General features: G+C 36.7%; 1 protein-coding gene across 1 annotated transcript in view; it reads left to right on the forward strand.

Annotated features, from left to right (window-relative positions):
• LOC133337235 (uncharacterized) overlaps window positions 1–22,726 on the forward strand; it is a gene marked incomplete at its 5' end in the record, with an annotated part of 65,545 nt that overhangs the window by 19,121 nt on the left and 23,698 nt on the right. Inside the window, 4 exons of the mRNA XM_061545485.1 lie at window positions 223–381; window positions 16,156–16,361; window positions 16,455–16,678; window positions 19,472–20,105. Of these exons, the coding sequence (XP_061401469.1) occupies window positions 223–381; window positions 16,156–16,361; window positions 16,455–16,678; window positions 19,472–20,105 (1,223 nt within the window). The remainder of the gene's footprint in view (window positions 1–222; window positions 382–16,155; window positions 16,362–16,454; window positions 16,679–19,471; window positions 20,106–22,726) is intronic.

A 22,726-nucleotide genomic window follows, 5' to 3' on the forward strand; every position in this document is an offset into this window, starting at 1 on the left:
CTCATATTGGCCACTCCAATCATTTGTAGTTCAAAAGCCAACAAAACATTGCAGTTTGACAATTGAACTAATGAAAAAATAGAAAACTTCTTGCTTAATTATAGTCCATGTTTGAGTGTGTGCGTGTGTGTGTTGGTGCAAGCATTTTTGGATGTGAGAAACGGGGTTTCCTTTATTGTTTGACAAACTTTATTTTTTGTTTGTTTCGCTTTTTTTTTGCAGGAAAACATCAAACCGCCATGACAGTTGTATGATTGCTCAGGAAAAACTACATCCGGTTTGTGCACAAAGACCACCCGACAACAATAATCAACAAAGTTATACACCACCGCCATCATGTCACGCTGTGGCCGAAGCCTGCAAGGAGGATCGTGAATGTCGGTAAGTTTTGCCAATTGAAAGTTGGCCAACGGGAAATTGCCCTTTTGATGTTGTGTTATGATGCGGGAATATTATTATGAATCGAACGTCCTACAAATGCCGTTGAAAAAATTTAAGCCTTGGATAGACATTGTAAAATTCTACGCTTTGGGTAGGCCTTAAAAAATTAACGTCGTTGAAAAAATCTAAGCCTTGGATAGACATTGAAAAAATCCACGTTTTGGGTAGGCCTTGAACAAATCTAAGCCTTGGATAGACATTGAAAAAATCCACGTTTTGGGTAGGCCTTGAACAAATCTAAGCCTTGGATAGACATTGTAAAATTCTACGCTTTGGGTAGGCCTTAAAAAATTAACGTCGTTGAAAAAATCTAAGCCTTGGATAGACATTGGAAAAATCCACGCCTTGGATAGTCGTTGAAAAAATCTAAGCCTTGGATAGATATTGAAAAAATCCACGCCTTGGATAGTCGTTGAAAAAATCTAAGCCTTCGTTGAAACAATATTCTTTAAAAAATCCACGCCTTGGATAGTCGTTGAAAAAATATTCTTTAAAAAATCCACGCCTTGGATAGTCGTTGAAAAAATATTCTTTAAAAAATCCACGCCTTGGATAGTCGTTGAAAAAATATTCTTTAAAAAATCCACGCCTTGGATAGTCGTTGAAAAAATATTCTTTAAAAAATCCACGCCTTGGATAGTCGTTGAAAAAATATTCTTTAAAAAATCCACGCCTTGGATAGTCGTTGACAAAATATTCTTTAAACCAGTGAGCGGAGCAGTATAGTCGGACGGGGCCGACCATACGATACCCTACACAACTACCACGGAACTCAAATTTTCTGCGGATGTTTATTCCGAGACTGGGCAATATTTCGTGATATTTGCACCCTCTTGCCCGATTAGAGGTAAACAGCACATGTTCCTCACACTGACATATTTTCCGAATATTACGAGTATTCAGTACAACTATTGTCCAGATTCCCTTCACCGTGGGTTGTGTTGTGATGTTCGGCTTTCATATGAGGTTTATAGATCGACTCGAAAATAACACAAAAAATTAATTTTTCGGTCCACTTCATTCCAAAATTATTATGTGATCATCACCGAAAATTATAGGCGTTGTCCTTGACCATAACTGGAACCTCATGGAACATTTCAAAGCGATCAGCGCTATAGTTCCGCTCTCCAGAGTGATAATGGGTTACTAAATAATATACGAATACGGAGATACCTGTAAATATTTAGGTGCAACTCCCACATCCGAGCACATACAACAATATAATTGGTCTTAATTTAAAGGTCAACCACTCCTCTTGGATATAATATCAACTTTTCGGGCATATGTCCTTCAGGGGTAAACATATACGCCATAGAATACAAATTTTGTCATTTTTCACACAAAAGTCAGGGTCCATTTGACCCGCTAAATATTGACCGATCTTTCTCCAAACAGGCATGCTTATTCTTTGGCCCGATCTGCTTCTCCACGCAACATTTCACGATGTTCGGACCATTGTTGCGGCCTCTGGAGCGACCAGAAAAACCGACAAAAATTTAGTATTTGGTCCATTTCATCCCCTAAATATTAACCGATCTTTCCCAAAAACAATAGGGGTCTTCATTGGCCAGAACCCATCCTACATGCAAAATTTCGTGAAGATTGGTCCATAACTGTGGCCTGTACCGTGTTTACAAATTATAATGGACAGACGGACGGACGGACGGACGGACGGACGGACGGACACACATGTCTAGATCGACTCAGCTAGTCGAGATATGACGATCGGTATACTTAAAGGTGGGTCTAGGACCAATATTTCGCGGCGTTACAAACATTTGGGGCTGCACAAAGCTATAATACCCTGACAACATAGTTGTGTAGGGTATAAAAATCCACGCCTTGGATAGTCGTTGAAAAAATATTCTTTAAAAAATCCACACCTAGGATATACCTTAAAAATAGTCTTTAAAAAATCCACACCTTGGAGACGCTTTGAAAAAATACACGCTTTGGATAATCCCTGAAAAATTCTCTCTATCTACAAATATACATTATTTAAACGGGTTGCATTAACGTAATTAATTTCCTATAACTTAATAAATTTCCAATATAAATTAGTATTTGTTATGACCCCTTTTTTTGTCCCATGCAACTTTGGAGTGATTTTGACAGTTTAGTAGCGTTAAATTAACACTTCACAGCATGTAAACCAATCAATGTATAGACTCTCTTTCGCTCGTTAAATGACTCGTTCAACGACAACAAACATGACTGATGACGGCGTTAATGACAAGGATAATACCATCCAGAACATACAACAAAGTGTGTTCAATTAATTTAAAACTAAACTCTTTGCAAAGCCGACAAATACACACACAATTCACTCGTACACTTCATCGTGAAAATAATAAATAGAGGATGTATTAGGTTGTAAAGATTTTGTTAAAAAAAAAAAACAAAATTGGATTGATCTTTCAAAAAACATTATAACTTCTTTGAAAAATATTTTTTTAATGACACGACTATGTTTGCCCCTGAACAAATATTCTTTACAAAATCCACGCCTTTCATTGGTCCTTGAAAAAATATTCTTTAAAAAATCCACCCCTTTTATTGGTCTATGAAAAAATATTCTTTAAGAAATCCAAGCCTTTTATTGGTCTTTGAAAAAATATTTTTTAAGCCAGTGAGGAAAGTAGTAAAGTCGGACTTGGCCGACTATATGATGCCCTTCACCACTTTGGTTATATTGTGCATATGTATCCTAACAATTTCATCTCAATGTCCCCTCGAAAGAACATACACATGCCATTCTGCAACCTATGATAAATTTAAATTTATTCTGGCAGATTTAGAGTCCCTTGCGTTCAATGGGACACATTTATCGAAATCGATTTATAACACTCTTGATACACGCTATTCGGTATGCCGCACTGTTAAAAATGTAATCTCAATCAGACACCCGTTCGAAATATATATGAAAGTTATACCTACAACTGCACCAATTTCATCAAAACGCAATGTGTCAATCGGACAAACGTTAGGAGTTTGGTGCACCATTTACTTAAAAACCGATGAAAATATATATGAGAGCTATATCTAAATCTGAACCGATTTTCACGAAACTTAGCACACATCGTTCTAGGCTTAATTTAGTACGCTATGCCAAATTTTGTGGAAATCGAAAGATATATAGGGACTTTGGTACACCATTTACATTAAATCGGACGAAAATATAAATGGGAGCTATATCTAAATCTGAACCGATTTTCACGAAATTTAATATACGTCTTTCTGGACTTATTTCAGTACGCTATGCCAAATTTCGTGCAAATCGAAGGATATATAGGGACTTTGGTGCATTATTTATATGAAATCGGACGAAAATATATATGGGAGTAATAACTAAATCTGAACCGATATTTTCCAGTTTCAATAGGGTTCGTCCTTGGCCCAAATAAATGAGCTGTGTCAAATTTCATCCAATTCGAATCAAAAATGCGGCCTGTACTTTGTTTACAATTTAACGGGGACGAGGCCGACCATATGATACCCTACACAACTTCCACGAAACTATAACTTTCTGTGGTTCTATATTCTGAGCTTGGATAATATTTCGCGTTATTTGCACCCTCTTGACCGCTAGAGGTCAACAAATTTTAGAAATATTCAGTAGAGACCTTCTAATCACTTGTTCAGATCCACTTCACCGTGGGTTGTGTTGTGATGTTCGGCTTTCAAAAAATAAGTTTTCGGTTCATGTCACCCCAAAATTATTATCAGATCATCACCGAATATTATAGGCGTTGTCGGTGACCATAACTTGAACCTCATGGAAAATTTCAAAGCGATAAGCGCTATATTTCCGACCTCTAGTGTGGTAATGGGTTACTAAATAATATATGAATACGTAAGCACTTGTAAATATTTATGTGTAAATTCCACATCCGAGTACATACGACCATATAATTGGTATCAATTTAAAGGTCAACCACTCCTCTTGAACATACTATCAACTTATCGGGTCTAGGACCTTCAGGTGCAAATATATACCCCATAGAATACACATTTTGTAATTTTTCATACAAAAATCAGGGTTCACATTGACCCGCTAAATATTGAGCGATCTTTATCAAAACAGGCATGCTTATTCTTTGGCCCGATCCCCTTCTCCGTGCAAAAATTCGCGGTGTTTAGGTCATAATTGCGGCCTCTGGAGCGACCAAAAAAATCGACAAAAATAAAGTTTTTGGTCCACTTCATCCTCTAAATATTAACCGATTTTTTCCAAAAACAATAGGGGTCATCATTGACCAGAACCCATCCTACATGCAAAATTTCATGAAGATTGGTCTATAACTGTGTCCTGTATCGTGTTTACAAATTACAATGGATAGACGGACGGACAGACAGACGGACGGACACACATGTCTAGATCGACTCATCTAGTCGAGATATGACTATCGGTATACTTAAAGGTGGGTCTAGGACCAATATTTCGCAGCGTTACAAACTTTTGGGGCTGCACAAAGCTATAATACACTGACAACATAGTTGTGTAGGGTATAAAAATATATTTTAAAATACCCACGCCTGTGTTGGTCATTAAAAAAATATCTTAAAACAATGCCTCCTTATAACGGTCCTTGCAAAAATATCTTTCATGAAATCCATGTCCATACACGTACCACCCTATGTTCGTTGTGCACTTAAGCTGTCAATACTCATGAAGAGAGTGCTCAGCGAAAAAAAACCCAAACAACAAAGAGAGCAACAACAACAATTTTGTTTTACTCCTTCCGTAGTGAAAAGTGTCGCAAACACATCGTGGCATCTTAAACGAGTGAACAATTTAGTGGAGCCGTTACTGAACAATTTTTGCAGCGATATTGACAAGAGGTTAAAATTAAAATCACATTCATTCACATATACACGAGCGCAACAACAACAACAAATTCCGAACGTGGTGCAAATAAGTGATTACATTGACGGTGTCAGAAGAGCTTCCTGTGTCTGGATGCGAAAACCAAAAGCTAAAATTAGTTTTACATGATTTAGAAGTTCCCGGTGTTGTTGTTGTCGTCGTCGTTGTCTTTTTGTATCGTTTACTGCCATCAACAACAGCAACAACAAATGGCAACGTTAAGAGCAGAGACACTCTTGTTTAGCTATTAAATAATTTAACTTTAAACGTTTAGCCATGTAGTGGGAGAGGGACGTTTGCCGTTTAACCCGCCATCAGAGTTTTTATGGCATCAGTGCGGTTGTTTGTCATTACTTGAATCTCTGTCAGGGGAGACGAAAAAAAACTAAAGATTTCTAGGATTTCTATTTAATCTATGTGTAAGCGGACGAGTGTGTGTATGGGGGTTTGTCGCTCTGACATGTCTCCTGCATGTTGACTGCAAAGTGAAGGATTTATCCTTGCATTATTGTGTCATTATGTATTTAGCTAAACTTAACTCTTAAACGACCACAAAGTACGTGGCTCTGAAATTAATTGCCTTTTAAGTGAATCACACTTAAGGATGGCGAAGAAGAACAAGATCCTTCAATGAGGGTGGGATTTCTGTCACATTTATAGTAAACAACTAAATTAGTGAGGAAATAGTAAGGATGTTAAGATGCAGTAATAGAATAGCGACAAAGGATGTCTGGTACATTTTTATACCCTTCACCACACTGTGGTACAGGGTATTATGTCTTTGTGCATATGTTTGTAACAGGCAAAAGGAAACGAGATAGACACATGGTTCCACGAAATTTGGCACAGCGTAATGAATTAGGTCTAGAATGATGTGTATTAAGTTTCCTGAAATCGGTTCAGATTTAGATATAGCTTCTGTATCTGAGCAAATGGTAAATTTAGTATCGGTTCCAGAATGAAATGTTTATGGATCCAATATCATTTTACCGGTCCTTTAAAAATGCGAGGACCAGTCAAAGTGGTGAAGGGTATCATATAGTCAGCCCCCTTACTGGTTTTTCTCGTTTTCATGCAAACGTTACATCAAAGACCCCAAGTCCTCCTGACTGATATGAAATTTTGCATCGATTTCTGAATGCGTATGGTTTAATTTAAATTGGATCATATATCTTTGTAGACCATATATATTATGTTGGGGAAAAATAAATCCATTATTTTTATATGAACTATAGGACTTTACTTAATATGCTTCGGAATGACAAACTTGGGCAAAATATAATAAAAAAAACTCTAGTGGTGGATTTTCACAATCCACCCTAGATACCAATTTTTTATCATTTACAAAATTTGCCAATGCAAGAAAAATATGATAATAGCTTAGTGCCAAGTCCAGACTGCATGGCTGATGCATTAAATCTGTCCAATCAAGCTCCCGAAGCAAGTCACTGTAGATTTGTGTGGCCTATCGTCGTCCTGGTGGAACACGACACCTCTCCTGTTTGTCAATTCTGGCCGTTTCTGGTCAATTGCTATCTTCAAAGGGTCCAGTTGTCGACAGTAGAAATCAGTCCCACCATAAGCTCAAATCGCCTTTGAGCGAGGGTCGATTACAAATACGGTGTGTCATCGTCATTCAAAGAGTTCAGTTCATTAACTTCACTTTTGTCGTCTCCTTTTGTCTACAGTCAAAGATGTGGAAATGAGTAGTGATTGAAAGACCAGGCTTTCATTTCGTATATAGACCACCAAGAAATCGATGAAAAAGTGTACGTTTATGTATCGTATAGACTTCTAATTATATTGTTCGTATATACCTCCAACAATGTTATTTAAATCAGTAAGGAAAGTAGTAAATTCGGACTGGGCCGACTATATGCTACCCTTCACCACTTTGGGTATATTCCACATATGTATCCCACCAGACGTCGCCTTTTTGTCCTTTGAACATGAATAGGATGAAATTATATATGGAAGCTATGCTATATCTTTATCTGAACCGATTTCAAGGAAACTTGCCAGTGATTAATTTATATTAACTTCAGGACGTTTTGTCAATAGGCCTAGCTATGGATCTTTAGTGCACCAATTACTTAAAATCGGACGAAAATCTGAAACGATCTTCACGAAATTTAGCACACATCATTCTAGACTTAATTCAGTACGCTATGCCAAAATTCGTGCAACTCGAAAGATATATAGGGACTTTGGGACACCAATTACCTTAAATCGGACGATGATATATATGGGAGCTATATCTAAATCTTAACCGATTTTCACGAAACTTGACACACATCATTCTAGACTTAACTCAGTACGTTATGCCAAATTGCGTGAAAATCGCAATATATTTAGGGACTTCGGTAAATCATTCACATGGCTATATCTAAATCTGAACAGATTTTCTCGAAACTTAACACACGTCATTTTAGACTTAATTCAGCACGCTATGCCAAAATTCGTGCGAATCCAATGTTTTCCAGGGACTTTGGTGCACCATTTACCAAATCAAATGATATATAGGGACTTTAGTGCATCATTAACATAAGATCGGATGAAAATATATATGGGAGCTATATCTAAATCTGAAACGATTTCTGAACCGATTTTCTCGAAACTTAACACACGTTTTTCTAGACTTAATTCAGTACTCTATGCCAAAATTCGTGCGAATCGAATGATTTCCAGGGACATTGGTGCACCATAGGGACTTTAGCGCACCATTTACATAAGATCGGACGAAAATATATATGGGAACTATATCTAAATCTGAACCGATATTCACGAAACTTAGCACACGTCAACTCAATACGCTATTCCTGCAAATCGGATGATTTTCAGGGACTTTTTCCTAAAATCGGGCGAACCTATATATGGGAGCTATTTCTAAATCTGAACCGATTTTCACGAAACTTAGCACACATCATTCTAGACATAATTCAGTAGGATATACCAAATTTCGTGAAAATCTAAAGATATATAGAGACTTTGTTCCTTCATTTACATTAAATCGGACGAAAATATATATGGGAGCTATATTTAAATCTGAGCAGATTTTTCCCAATTTCAATAGGGTTCGTCCTTGGGCCAAATGAATGAGCTGTGCCAAATTTCATCCAATTCGAATCAAAAATTCCACCTGTACTTTGTTTTCAATTTAACATGGACAGACAGACGGACGGACGGACATGCATAAATCGACTCAGAAAGTGATTCTATGCATATTCTCAAAAGGAACCATGGGTATATCTCGATTCCATTTGCCTGTTACAAACATATGCCCAAAGACATAATACCCTGTACCACAGTGTGGTGAAGGGTATAATAAAATTCGCATATAGCTCATATATATCTTCTAAACTTTTATAAAAAAAATCTATGCTGACATATGTTAGACTTTTAGAAATATTATTGAAAAAACAATGCTTATGTGGACCCTTTAGTATTCCCCTTTAGTAAAGCATTTTTGTAAAAAAATGTTCTAATATTTTCTCTTGCTTTAAAGACAACCGCAGTTAGTTTCTTTCATCCGTCTCATGCTAACTCTTTTGTGGTATAAATTTATCATTTGGTCATTTCTCCAAATTTTTATATTCCTTTATCACATTTTTTTTTTTTTAAATTAACAATTCAATTTTTCACATCCTTAATCTGATAACTTATGATACTTGAACAAATTTGCTATTCAGTAATAAAGATAAGATGATATATAAAATATAAATAACAATTAAAAAATCATCTATTTTGTTTGGTGTCGTATAAAAATAAAATACAACAAAAACAAAACAGGAAAAACTTTTGCTTGTAATCCTTGACAAGGATTACATGTGCCAACTAATGGTAAAAAATGCAGACATGCATTTGACTAAGGATACGCAAAGGCTTTTGCAGAATTACATGTAAACACTTTGCACTTGAATGAACAAGAAACATCTTTGACACGTGTGTGTGTGTTTGCTTTGTAAAGCCAATCACATATGTTATGTGTGTACGTGTAGAACACACATCCCAAACAGTGGACCCTGATTAAAACGCATACGATTTAAAGTGAATCATGGCGAAGACATTTTATGCTCTTTGTAAAAATTCGCATATTTTGTAAATCGTCGATGAAATGTGTTCTAATTATTTTGTACCCACTGTATGTGCTGATTGCACAAAAGGTGTATAGAGACTAAACAAAATGAAATAACAACAACAAAAAAACTTGTTATCCTGGAAAATTGTAGACTAAATGCTAATGAAGTTGGTTAAATATTTACATGACTTTTAAACTGCGCAAAAAAGAGAAAACTAGACAAAAACAGAACTTTGACAAGCCAAACAAATTTTACAGCTGTGAACTATTTGACAAATTTGTTGCTTTCAAAACCAAACACACACACAAAGGACACAGTTTTCAATAGGGGCTTAGTTTTGAATTTAGCTATGCTTAAGATAAATTGTTAAAGGTACCACAACAAATTTGTTCAGAGACTAAATTTGAGTAGAGGAGGGTGATACCATATCAAGTTGAAAGAAATTAAGAGGTATGAACTGTAAAATTATGTGTGGGTGTTTTGATATAACGATTTTTTATAGGGTTGAATTCAGACCCACAATTTCAGAAATTTTAAAGATGTACTTCAGGAATTAATGGCTGAGGTCGAGTTAGTGAGTAAGAAACGTTTTAGGTGTAACCCCTTCCGATTTGCGGTGTTATTTATGACTGTTTAATGACGATTTCATGCAAATGGTTTACAAAGACTCAAAATTTTTCCGATTGACAGGAAATTGTAGATTTACATCAAACTCCTATATAGGAAATTTTGTAATATTTTATTTAAATGGCGCACCGAATGTCCCAAGTGTGTCCTAATAGCAAGAGTAGTGAACTAAATTACATATGGAATAACTTAAGCCAATTTTTTAATAAATCGTTTCGGATATACATTTACATGTAGCTCCCATACGAGTGGAGTGATTATTAAATTTGACATTCCTTTTATCTATTATCCTAAATTTCGGCATTTTGTGAAGTTTGGTTTGGATTCGGATTAAATAGAAAATCTTCCAACTAAATATGTTCTATATTGACCAAAGTTTCCAGGTAGCTTCATATAATGGTATTCCCATTATTCCATATGTAGATAGAATAGACATAGCATCTTTGGGGGACCATTGAAATGGAATCGGACGAAATTATCTGTGTGAAGTACATAGATATTTGAAGTAAATTAAAGCAACCCCTACATATACTGTTCTGAAAATTTTAATTTCAATCATTATTTGAATCGAGTGCTATATATTAATGGACGTATTTGGTCGATTTTTACCTCCTGGCCGATATTACGATTTGTAATATGCCAGTGAACTACAATCATTTCTCTGATTTTAATGACAGTTTCGACGACCGGCCTAACTGTGCGAGGTGCATCTTTAACATCAAAAATACCTGGACGGAATCTACGAAACAACGAAAATTGCACATAATTGGCTGTTACAGTATCGGAACACAATTTTAACCGCTCGGCTTGCATTTTCCACTTTGTCAAATAGAAACAGTAAAATGTGCCGAATTTTCTCTTTGTTCACTTTCATTTTTAACACCCTGTAACTCACAACAGAATGCACCAAAGAAAAACCAGTAAGAAAAGTTCAAAAGTCGGACGGAGACCCTTCACCATTTTGGATACATACAAGAGATCCCATATTTTGTATATATGGGATATACTTTTTTGCACCATTTACATAAAATTGGACGAAACTATATATATATGGGATCTATGTCTAAATCTGAACCGATTTTCACGAAACTTAGCACACATAATTCTAGACATAATTCAGTCCAAATTTTGTGCAAATCGAAAGATATATATGGACTTTGGTGCACCACTTACATAAAATCGGACGAAATTATATATGAGAGCTATATCTAAATCTAAACCGATTCAAAAAATTCAGTACGCTGTACAAAAATTTGTCTCAATAGGACCAACATTGGCAGTATGGTGCACCATTTACATAAAATCGGACGAAGCTATATATAGAAGCTATATATAAATCTGAACCGATTCCAGCAAAACTTCGCATACATCAATCTGGACCTAATTCAGTATGCTGTGCAAATTTTTGTCTCAATCGGACAAATATTGCCAATATGGTGCTCCATTGACAAAAAATCGACGAAACTGTATATGTTAGCTATATCTAAACCTGACCTGTACTTTGCTCACAAAAATACATGGATGTACGGACGGTCAGACGGACATGCATAAATCGACTCAGAAAGTGATTCTTTGCATATTCTCAAGAGGAACCATGGGTCTATCTCGATTCCTTTTGCCTGTTACAAACATATGAAAAAAGACTTAACACCCTGTACCGCACTGTGGTGAAGGGTATAAATATTAATCGATCATTACCAAAAACAATAGGGTCAAAACCGGACCAACATGCAAAATTTCGTGATGATTAGTCCACAACTGTGGCCTGTAGCGTGTTTACAAATTTTAATGGACGGACACACATGTCTAGATAGACTCAACTATTCGAGATGTGACGATCGGTATGCTACAAACTCTTGGGAGTAGTGCTGGTGGTGGTTTATGCCTTAAACGCTGGTAGAGTTGGGTGTGGAGTTGCCGGGTGCCTTACCTATAGAATGGAAGGTTTTTGATGTGGACTCGGCTCCCCACTCATAAAGGTGATCGAGTCCAAATACCTGTTATAAGTGGATATTTTGATTTATAGATGGGGGCGTCGGTTGAAGCCTTGTATTGACTGATATTTAAAGGTGGTGTATGGTTTGATTTTTTACTGTTTATTGAACGAATTACAACATCAGGTATTTGCATAACTCTTCCAAGTCCAAATGATTGTCATATAGTGCTCTACTTGTGTAACATACAAAAAATATTTTCGGTCTACTATCCCTTGGATACCTTACCATTTTCGGTCTACTATCCCTTGCATACCTTACACAGAAATCTTACTCTTCTTCCAGTTAACATAACCTATAATAAAAAAAACTTATTTCGAAATTGTTTACATTAAATTGAAATATAATAATGAAATTGTCTTACTTCCTATGCAACATTTCCTCCACAACAAATTCGAAATTTTTGTCTCCTTGGCTATCATGTTCCAAATTTTGTGGTCGTTTGGTGTGTTTATGTATTGGTGTGGTTTTACACATTGGTATGCATTTAACTTTGATATTATTGCTGTTATCATCATCAATGGCAAAAGTTCGATATGTAAAGCAATTGTTGCTTTTATTTTTGTCAAAGTTGTTGTAGTTATTGTTGTCGCTGCTACTACTTCTACTGCTGATGGTGGTTTGAAAATGTTGCTACTGCATTGGTTGATAGTCGGTTGGTAAATCGACTCTCTGCATTGGCATATTTGTGGGTCGCATAGTTTGCTTGATTGCATTTTTGGTCATTAAAACAATATCAGGACGTGATTGGTATTTTAAGTATTTCTACGCACATAGACTGACACACACACACAAACATGCATATATACATATTTGTTTATTTCCATGTTTGTGGTAAAAATAAAATTTGCTGTTGGCATTGTAGGGGTGTGTGGTTGTGTGTGTGTGCGTGGAGTTTTATAAAGACACTAGTTTTTATTAACTGCCTGTAAATTCCGAAAAATTCTTCTCAACTAAGTTTTGTGCATCCTGCAGGGTTATATATACATATATAGAGAAATTCCTGCAGTTATTATATTCCACACACTCGGATGATTGAACAATTCACTCCAAGTCAAACTACCAAGTCAATTAAAACTGCAAAAATTTCGATGAAATTTAAAGAATGCTGTGAAAATATGTTTTGTCAGATTGCAGCAGAACACATTAAGAGTTCAATTTAGAAATATTTGAGGTAAAAATTAGAAATGTTTTGTAAGCATAGAATGAACAACAAAATTCCGAAATTAAAATTGAATTGAGTTTTGGTTTAATTGTAATAAAATTAGGAATTGTGCAGTGATTTGTTGGTGAGGGAGTGTTGGAGGTTATTGATGGTCAGTAACATGTAGAGAATTCCAAAAAAAAATGTCAATTGTCAAGTCAAGCCAAACTAGAAAAAAGAAAGTGACAAGGAAACATTATGCGACAAGTTTCGCCGTTTGATGGAAATGTGGCTCTACAAAAGTGGTTACTTTAATTGCATCTGCGATGTGAATCCAATCGTATTAAGGGTCGAAATTTGTTATCACACCAGAATATTCCTTTTCAGAACAGATTAATTCAGATTGCGCTCTGTTTGAATATCTTACATACTTAGCTGGCCTGTGACAGAACTTTCGTTCAATAAGCCGAGCTTAAAAAATATATCCAGGCGCGTCGGTCTTTTGCGCAGTTTTTCCAATTTTATATACCATTTTCGGCAATGTTGTCTTCCATTTGATCTTTCCATCGTATTCGTGGCCTTCCCCTTCTGCGTGAACCATCAGCTGGTTCGCTTTTATATGCCTTCTGGGCTGGGGCATCTTCATTCATTCTCACAACATGACCTAGCCAACGTAGTCGCTGCAGCTCAATACGTCTAATAATTTCGATGTCCGAGAATAGCTGGTACAACTCATGGTTCATTCGACGGCGATATTCACCGTCAACGCAAATCGGCCCATAGAGCCTTCGGCCAAACACTCCCAGAGCTGCCTCATCTGCTTGCGTAAGTACCCATGCTTCAGATCCATATAACAGCACGGGTAGTATCAGCGTCTTGTAAAGTGTGAGTTTGGTCTGGCGGGAGGTGGCCTTGCTTTTGAGTTGTTTGCTCAGACCATAGTAGCATCTCATCTGTTGGCCATCACTATCCTCCTCCGAATTTCAAAACTGATGTCATTCTTTTTATTTATGGCCGTACCAAGGTATATAAAATCTTTAACTACCTCGAAGCTGTAGTTCTCAAGTTCCACAGTTGATCCGAGTCTACTGGACGTCTTGTGCGTTGATACCTTCAGCTTGGTCTTCTCGCCGTTTACTGCCAGACCCACTTTGCCACACTACTTCTCAATTTGTTCAAATGTGGCTGTTACCGCTCGAAATGTTCGACCCATTATATCAATGTCATCGGCGTAGGCGAGTAACATGTGTTGTTAGGTGTACAGAGTGTCATTTATGTTCACTTTTGCATCTCGTATTACCTTTTCCAGCAGGATGTTAAAAAGGCCACACGGCAAACTATCACCTTATCTGACTCCTCGTTCGGTATTTAAGGGCTCCGAGAGGTCCTTTCCGACTTTAACTGCTGATATTGTTCCAATTAAAGTTATCCTGCATAGCCGAATTAATTTTGCAGGAATGCCAAACGCAGACATGGCTTCATACACCTCTTAACGGATAGGGCTGTCGAATGCGTTTTTATAGTCGACGAATTGGCGGAATGTGTCGATGTGTTTTTCGTGGGGTTTTTTCACGATTTGTCGCAGAGTGAAAATCTGGTCAATGGTGGATTTGCCACGTCTGAAGCCGCATTGGTATGGTCCAATAATGCCATTGACCATTGGCTTCAATCGTTCACACAGTACGCACTTTATATGCGATGGGAAGGAGACTTATTCCTCTATTGTTGGCACATATCGTCTTGTCTCCTTTTTTGTGCACGGGACACAGGATGTTCATTGGGCATGCATTCTTCTAACCAAATTGTACTAATCAGCTGGTGCATGCTCCTTACCAGCATCTGACCACCAGTCTTGAATTGTTCGGCTTGTAACTCATCTGCACCTGCTGCTTTATTATTTTTCAGCCGATTGATTGATATTTTGACTTCATCTTGGCTAGGTGGTATACACTCTATAATGTCATCTATTATTGGATCTGGGGTATCCTCTTCACCGCTACTATTTGATACCAGAAGTTTTTCAAAATGACTCTTCCAGATCCTCTGCACTGCATCTGTCACCAGGGTTACTTCTTTATCCCACAGAAGGATGTGCCTGCACCAAAGCTTTCGGTTTGGTGTTTTACCCGTTGGCAGAATTTTCGGACTTCATTCTGACCTCTGTTCATCTCGATTTGCTCGCGCTCACGTTTTTTCTTGTTCTTTCCTCTTTTTTCTGAAAATACGTTTCTCCTCTATCCTTTTCTCCCGATAGTTCTCCATCGCATTACGTGTTGCTCTGTTTAAATATTCCACGATTAAATTTCCATTAAAAAGTCTATGTGTCAAAGTATTCTCTATTATTCGTGGTTTTGAAATTATTAAAATTCCCTTTAAATGGACGGCTAGAGAACTGGTGCTAAAAATTAAACTTCCTTTTGAAACCCATCCTGGAAGACTTAAACAGGATAATGAAATAGAGGACTTGAATAGGTTAATTAAATTCCTTAACACCTCACGGGATTTTAAAATTTCTATAAAAATCCACGTCTACAACTTTGAACGGTGTTCAAAAAAATTTTTTTTTTAATTTAGGCAGGGATGCCTGGATTCGTTTCCGACTCCTGTGGCCCTTGCATCGCATTTTCCTTGCCATTCTTTGCAAGCTTCTGTGTTACCCGCTTTGCTACTGGTTGCTACTCATCTGAGGATCGCATCCTCTTCACAGCCATTGGCTGTGCTTGAGGTCCAGAGTTGCAGACGCCGTCGAAGTCGACACATCCTACTTCGCGTTTAACATTTTAGTTAGTTTTTGGAATCTTATTCAACTTTTAAGGATTTGGGTTTTGTTGCTCGGAAAGGGATTGGGTTATCGGATTTTTAGAGGATCTTTTTCTGGGCAATCTATTCACGCTCTTAAATTCTTTCGCACTGCTGAATACTATTTTTAATACATAAAATTATCATCCAGGCCATCTAATTTCTCATAAAAATTTACTTTTTCCTTAACTTCCCTCCCCACAGCCTCAAATTGGAATATTTCGAACAGGCCTGTGCCGTTGATAGTGTTACGAAAAAATGTGCTGGTCGTCCTAGTGGCTGTCGCACAGCAATGATTGGTATTTTAGGTACAACATTGCGAACAACATGTGCCTGTCATGGTAATGATCCCCAGTATTTGTATCAATGTGTGGGCTGGCGGCGACTACTATGGATGAATCCTTGTGTGGGTAAGTACGAACAACAACCACTAAAAAAACAGAAATTTCCTTTTCCACTTAAAAATTTGAAACTAAATTTCCATTTTTATTTCCGACTTTCAGTTGAAGCTCAAAAAGATTTCCATATGAAACGTTTGGCCGAGCTGGGCTATTTGACAACAACGTCGACTACAACCACTACAACAACTACGACGACGACAACAACAACAAGAGCACCACCGCCGCCACCACCTCCTCCGCCAACAACAACAACGACGACAACAACACATCGTATGCCACCGCCAGTGGTAATACCACCAAAATCTGGACGTAGGCCACCGTCATATGTAAGTGAACATTTTTTTTTTTTTTGAATGAAGAAGAGGAAATCGAAAAAAACAGTGACGAAAGTAGTAAATTCGGACTGGGCCGACTATATGATACCCTTCACCACTTTGGATATATTCTACATATATATCCTAACAGACGTCGCCTTTTCGAAGGAACATTGACATGAAATTGAATAAACCTGAATACGTTATTTTTTAAGACATTCTGGCAAGTTTAGAGTCGTTTGCGTACAATGGGGCAAATTTTGTAAATCGATTTTTTGATACGTTTCGTGCCAATCGGAGCAACATTTACCTAAACTCCAACGAAAATACAAATGCGAGCTATATCTAAATCTGAACCGATTTCCACAAAAGTATATGTCAATCGTACAAACTTAGGGCTTTAGTGCACACTTTACATAAAATCGAAGGAAAATATATATGGGAGCTATATCTAAAATTGAACCGATATTTACGCAGCTTAGCAAACTTCATTCTAGACTATGCTAAATTTCGTGCAAATCCAATGTTATATAGGAACTTTGGTGCACCATTTACATAAAATCGGACGAAACTATATATGGGAGCTATATCTAAAACTTAACCGATTTTCCCGAAACTCAGCACACATCATTCTAAACTTAATTACGTACGCTGAACCAAATTTAGTGAAATATTAGGACCATTTACATAAAATCGGAGGAAACTATATATGGGATCTATATCTAAATCTGAACCGATTTTCACGAAACTCCTCACACATCATTCTAGACTTTGTTGAGTACGTTGCGCTAAAATTCGTTCAAATCTAATGATATATAGGGACTTTGGTGCACCATTTACATAAAATCGGACGAAGCTATATGTGGGAGCTATATCTAAATCTGGGTCGATTTTCACGAAACATACCAGACATCATTCAAGGCTCAATTCGGTACGTTATGCCAAATTACGTGCAAATCGAAAGATATATAGCGACTTTGGTGCACCATTTAATGAAATCGGACGAAACTATATATGCGAGCTATATCTAAATCTGGACCGATTTTCATGAAACTTGGCAGACATCATTTTAGGCTCAATTCACTACGTTATGCCATGAAATGAAATCGGACGAAACTATATATGGGAGCTATATCTAAATCTGGACCGATTTTCTCGAAACTTGGCAGACATCACTCTAGGCTTAATTCAGTACGATATGCCAAATTTCGTGTAAATCGAAAGTCATATAGTGACTTTACATGACATCGGACGAAACTATATATGGGAGCTATATCTAAATCTGAACCGATTTTCACGAAACTCAGCACACATCATTCTAGACATTATAATGATATATAGGGACTTTGGAGCACCATTTACATAAAATCGGACGAAACTATATCTAAATCTTAACCGATTTTCACGAAACTCAGCACACATCATTCTAGACTTAATTGAGTACTCTATGCCAAATTTTGTGCAAATCGAGAGATATATATGGGGACTTTGGTGTACCATTTACATAAAATCGGACGAAAAAATATATGGGAGCTATATCTAAATCTGAACCAATTTTTCCCAATTTCAATAGGGTTCGTCCTTGGACCAAACAAATGAGCTATACCAAATCGGATTATGTATGCGACCTGTACTTTGATTACAATATAACACCATATGGCGGACAGACGTACGGACGGACATGCATAAATCGACTCAGAAAGTGATTCTATGCATATTCTCAAAAGGAACCATATGTATATCTCGTTTCCTTTTGCCTGTTACAAACATATGCACAAAGACATAATACCCTGTACCATATTTTCTAGGGATACTTCTATGGACAAGTTGACTCATTATTTTTTTTTTAATTTTTAAATTCCTATAAAAATCAAATATGTGTGCATTTAAAAGGATTTAGAGCTTAGATAGAATTTTAAATTCCCTCAAAAATGTAATTAATTTCTTTACAAAAATTCAACCATTGAGACCGCAAAAATATCGTTTTTTTCTCTACCCAAACTCAGAGGCTTCCATTCTTGGTTGAATTCCTTCTTTTCTAGGTTGGGATCTCCCATTCATATTATGGAGATCATAACGGGGATATAAAATAAAAAAGTATTTAATTTTTTTTTCTAAACTTGATTTCGAAATGAGAAAAATCTAATTAAAATGTTTATTATCTTTAATATACCACAACTTCTTCATATATTAATTCCATAATGTCAGCGAAAAATCCCCATCACAAGTCGAAGCATAAATGGGGGAAGGGGAGTAATTCGATTTTTTTAAGCTCACAACTATGCAGGTAGCCCATCACAAGTAGAAGCATAAATGGGGAAAGAATATAAAATTCCTTTTTAATCTCACAACAATGCTGGGAGCTCGTTAAAAATTGAAATCCAATACAATGAATCAATTTTCTAATTTGTCTCTTCCTTTACTTACTTGCCATTTTTTCTTTTTTCTGTTCTGTTTCTCTCTTTATGGTCCTGCGGTAAAAAAAAAACAACTACTACAACTCAACAATGATGATGATGGTGATGCTCCTTTTGAAACCAACGGCCAAAAAACTACTCAACCAAATGACAAACAAACGGATATACAACCAATCAACCATTCGAACGCCGAAAAAAAACTCTGCTGTATCGAAAAAATCGAATATCACAAAAACAACAACGGTAACAACAACTCTGTGAAAACCTTTACAACATGCAAACATATGTATTGTGGCTATCCATAACAACTACTACTACAACTACACAACACAAATGTTACTAAAACCCCCAACGATACGGCAAAAAAAAAAAAACAACAACAAAATAGCCAAAAGAAATATCGGAGCCATCATCATCAATAGAGCATAATATTATCGAACAGCCCGTGTATAGCGGAAATGAAGAAAACGGAAATGGCGGAAATGACGATTATCACAGTAGCAGCAGCAGTAGCAGTAGTGGTGCGGGAAACGGCCACAATGGTATCAATGGCAATGGTAATGGCCACAACGGTGGCAATGGTAATAACAAATCGGGTATTACCAATAATAATGGCGGCGGCGGTGGTATTGGTAACGGTATTGGCCGAGGGAGATTGATCAAAAATGGTCGCAACGGCAATGGTAAACATGCCACACACAAGGCAGCTTCCACAGCTGATGATAATGGCAACGGAAACGGAAATGGTCATGGCAATGGCCACGTTAATGGCAACGGTAACGGCAATGGAGCTGGCGGCAACGGTGGCGTAAGCAACGGCATAAATACAGCCGGCGTTCTTAGCAATAATGGTGGTGGAGGGGCCATCGTTTCGACCATGGATGGTGATGGTGGTGCGGTAATTGTTGATTTCGATGATCAGACAATCTACGCCGAACCAATAGAAACAACTGAATTTGCGGTTTATGAATCAACAACCATGCCGACCACAACATCAATGACCACAACAACACAAGCACCAAGTAAGTACATAAACAATTATAAATATATGCATATATACATACATATTTACATACGGGCGTTTTGTAATATACATCACATATATCGATACAAATGTGCATATTTGAAATATTAAACGTAACCAAAAATTCCACTCCATATTTAAGCAGAATATTTAAAATTTTAGGATTTAATATTGGTGGATAGTTTTTATTCCTATACGGGGCTTAATTTCTATTAATAAAAGAGTAAATATATTGCCTCAACGCCCAGACATTACAGCTTTCAAATTTTGGAGATACGGAGTGTCAGTTAAGCTGGAATCCTGAAATTTGAAAAAGGCTAAATATGGTACCAATTGTATTTAACGAGCCGGTGAAACTAAAACTCTAAAATTTGGAATTATAAGGATATACAGCTTTCCAATTAGTAGTTTTACAATAGATTTTTTACTTATTGTACGAAAAATACTAAATCGAATTTGAAGTTTGGGTCACTGTTGGAGGGTATGAAATTTTGGAAATTTGTACTAATGTGTACTAAATGGTGCCAAAATTGAATTTGAGTGAACCAATAGTACTGAAATCTTGAAATTTGAAGTTAGGACCACTGTTGGGTTGTAAGATTGGTCTATGTATAGAGAGAATGACTGAAGTTTTGAAAATGTGTACTAAATGGTTGAAATTGGTTCATATTTAAGTATAGCGCCCATATATAGTGTCGTCCGATTTAATGTAAATGATGCACCAACCTCTTAAGGTTTATACGATTGAACTATATACAAATCTAAACCGATTTTGATATAGCTCCCATATATAGTTTCGTTCGATTTTATATAAATGGTGTTACAGAATTTTTACAGAATACAGTACGTGGAGTTTTCTTGAAATCGGTTCAGATCTAGATATAGCTCCCATATATATTACATTTTGGTGCGATTTTATGTAAATTGTGCCCCAAACTCCCAAGGTTTGTCCAATTGAGACAGGGCCGGCAATATAATATCCTTTACCTTCATTAGGGTTACAAAATTCTTTTGGTCCCGCTCAAGTACATATGGTGGAATATTGCTAAACATTTAAAAATATTGAACATTTTCAGGGTGTAAGCCAAATATGTCCTCCAGGAACCTTGAATATCAAATTACATCTTCATCGGTTAAATAAGGAGAGGGAGAAATATTTCAAAACATAGACCTTAAAATACTTAACATTAAAAAAAACGGGGAAACTTAATAGGACAATTTTATAATTTATGAAAACCAGTTTTTATATCATCAGGAATCCGATTCGGTTAAAAAAATTATTAATACCGAAATTGAGGCGGGAACGATATATGGCACAATATCAAAATTTGGACCAATATATACAATTTTCTGCAAAAATGTGTGTTTACACTGCAATATCCTGGAATGCCAAATTACAGTGGCTACAATGCGGCCAGAACCTTTAAACCACTGACAATGGGGTTCTACCATTATATGATGGCTATATCTGAACATGGACCTATATTGATAATTTTCTTAATGTACTAAAACCTAGAAAATTAAATTAGATGAGATTTTGAAAACGTGCCTAATCATTCCAATATACCGAATAATTGGAAGTACCATTATATGGGGGATATCCGTAAACTGGGGCCAATATTGAAGATTTTTGGTAGGGAGATGAAATTCCAAAATATATTATTTCAACCGATTTGATTGGAACACGTGCCAAAACTTCCCCAAAAATCCCAAAATTTACCACCCGAACTTTTTATACCCTCAACCATGAGGAAGATATTTAAAATACCTGCGGGCAATATCGTGGTAAATTTGCTCTGTGGGAGCTATATGTAAATATGAACCGATTTCATCAGTAGTCTGTGCAGAAATTTGTCTCTATCGGACCCATATTGACAGTATTGTGCTCCATTTACATAAAATCGGACGAAACTATATATGGGAACTATATCTATATCTGAAGCGATTAGGTTACTATCTTAGACACAAAGATATAATTTTGTACAGAAAATTACACTGTGCTACAAAACAACAAAAAAATTATTCAGGGGTTCTAATGTACCAATTATGTTTAGTTGGAGTCCCTCGACCACGAAAATAACTTTCATAGATTTTCAATTTGAAACGCGAATAACTTATTTTATTTCTAATGACCAAATTGGTCATCATGTCGCGATAACGCTCCCGATTGATGGTAACAGCATGGCCATTTTCATTTTGGAAGAAAAACGGTCCAATGACCGTTTTCGCACTAACGCCGCACCAAACTGTGACTTTTTCGTCATGAAGAGGCACTTCTTGAATCTCCTGAGGATTTTCAGTGGCGTAAAAACGGCAATTTTGCTTATTTACGGTCCCATTCAATGTGAAATGGGCTTCATCGGACATGATAATTTTGTTCCAAAATTGCTCGTCATCTTCGGCCATTTTGATGACTCTGTGAGCCCATTCCAATCGACGAGGCTTGTGTCGCAGGCAACATTCTTTGCGTCAATTGAATTTTGTACGGGAACAAATGCAAATCAATGCGAATAATCCGTTGTAAAGTGGACCAAGCCATGCCCAACTGCTGATAACGGCGTTTTTCGGATGTTCTTGGGGACCTCTCAACACTGGCTCGTACGGCAGCGTTATTCTCGG

Source organism: Musca vetustissima, unplaced genomic scaffold (genome assembly GCF_032173495.1).
Source record: "Musca vetustissima isolate MV318-11 ecotype Yass unplaced genomic scaffold, APGP_CSIRO_Mvet_v1 utg130439, whole genome shotgun sequence".
NCBI lineage: Eukaryota > Metazoa > Arthropoda > Insecta > Diptera > Muscidae > Musca > Musca vetustissima.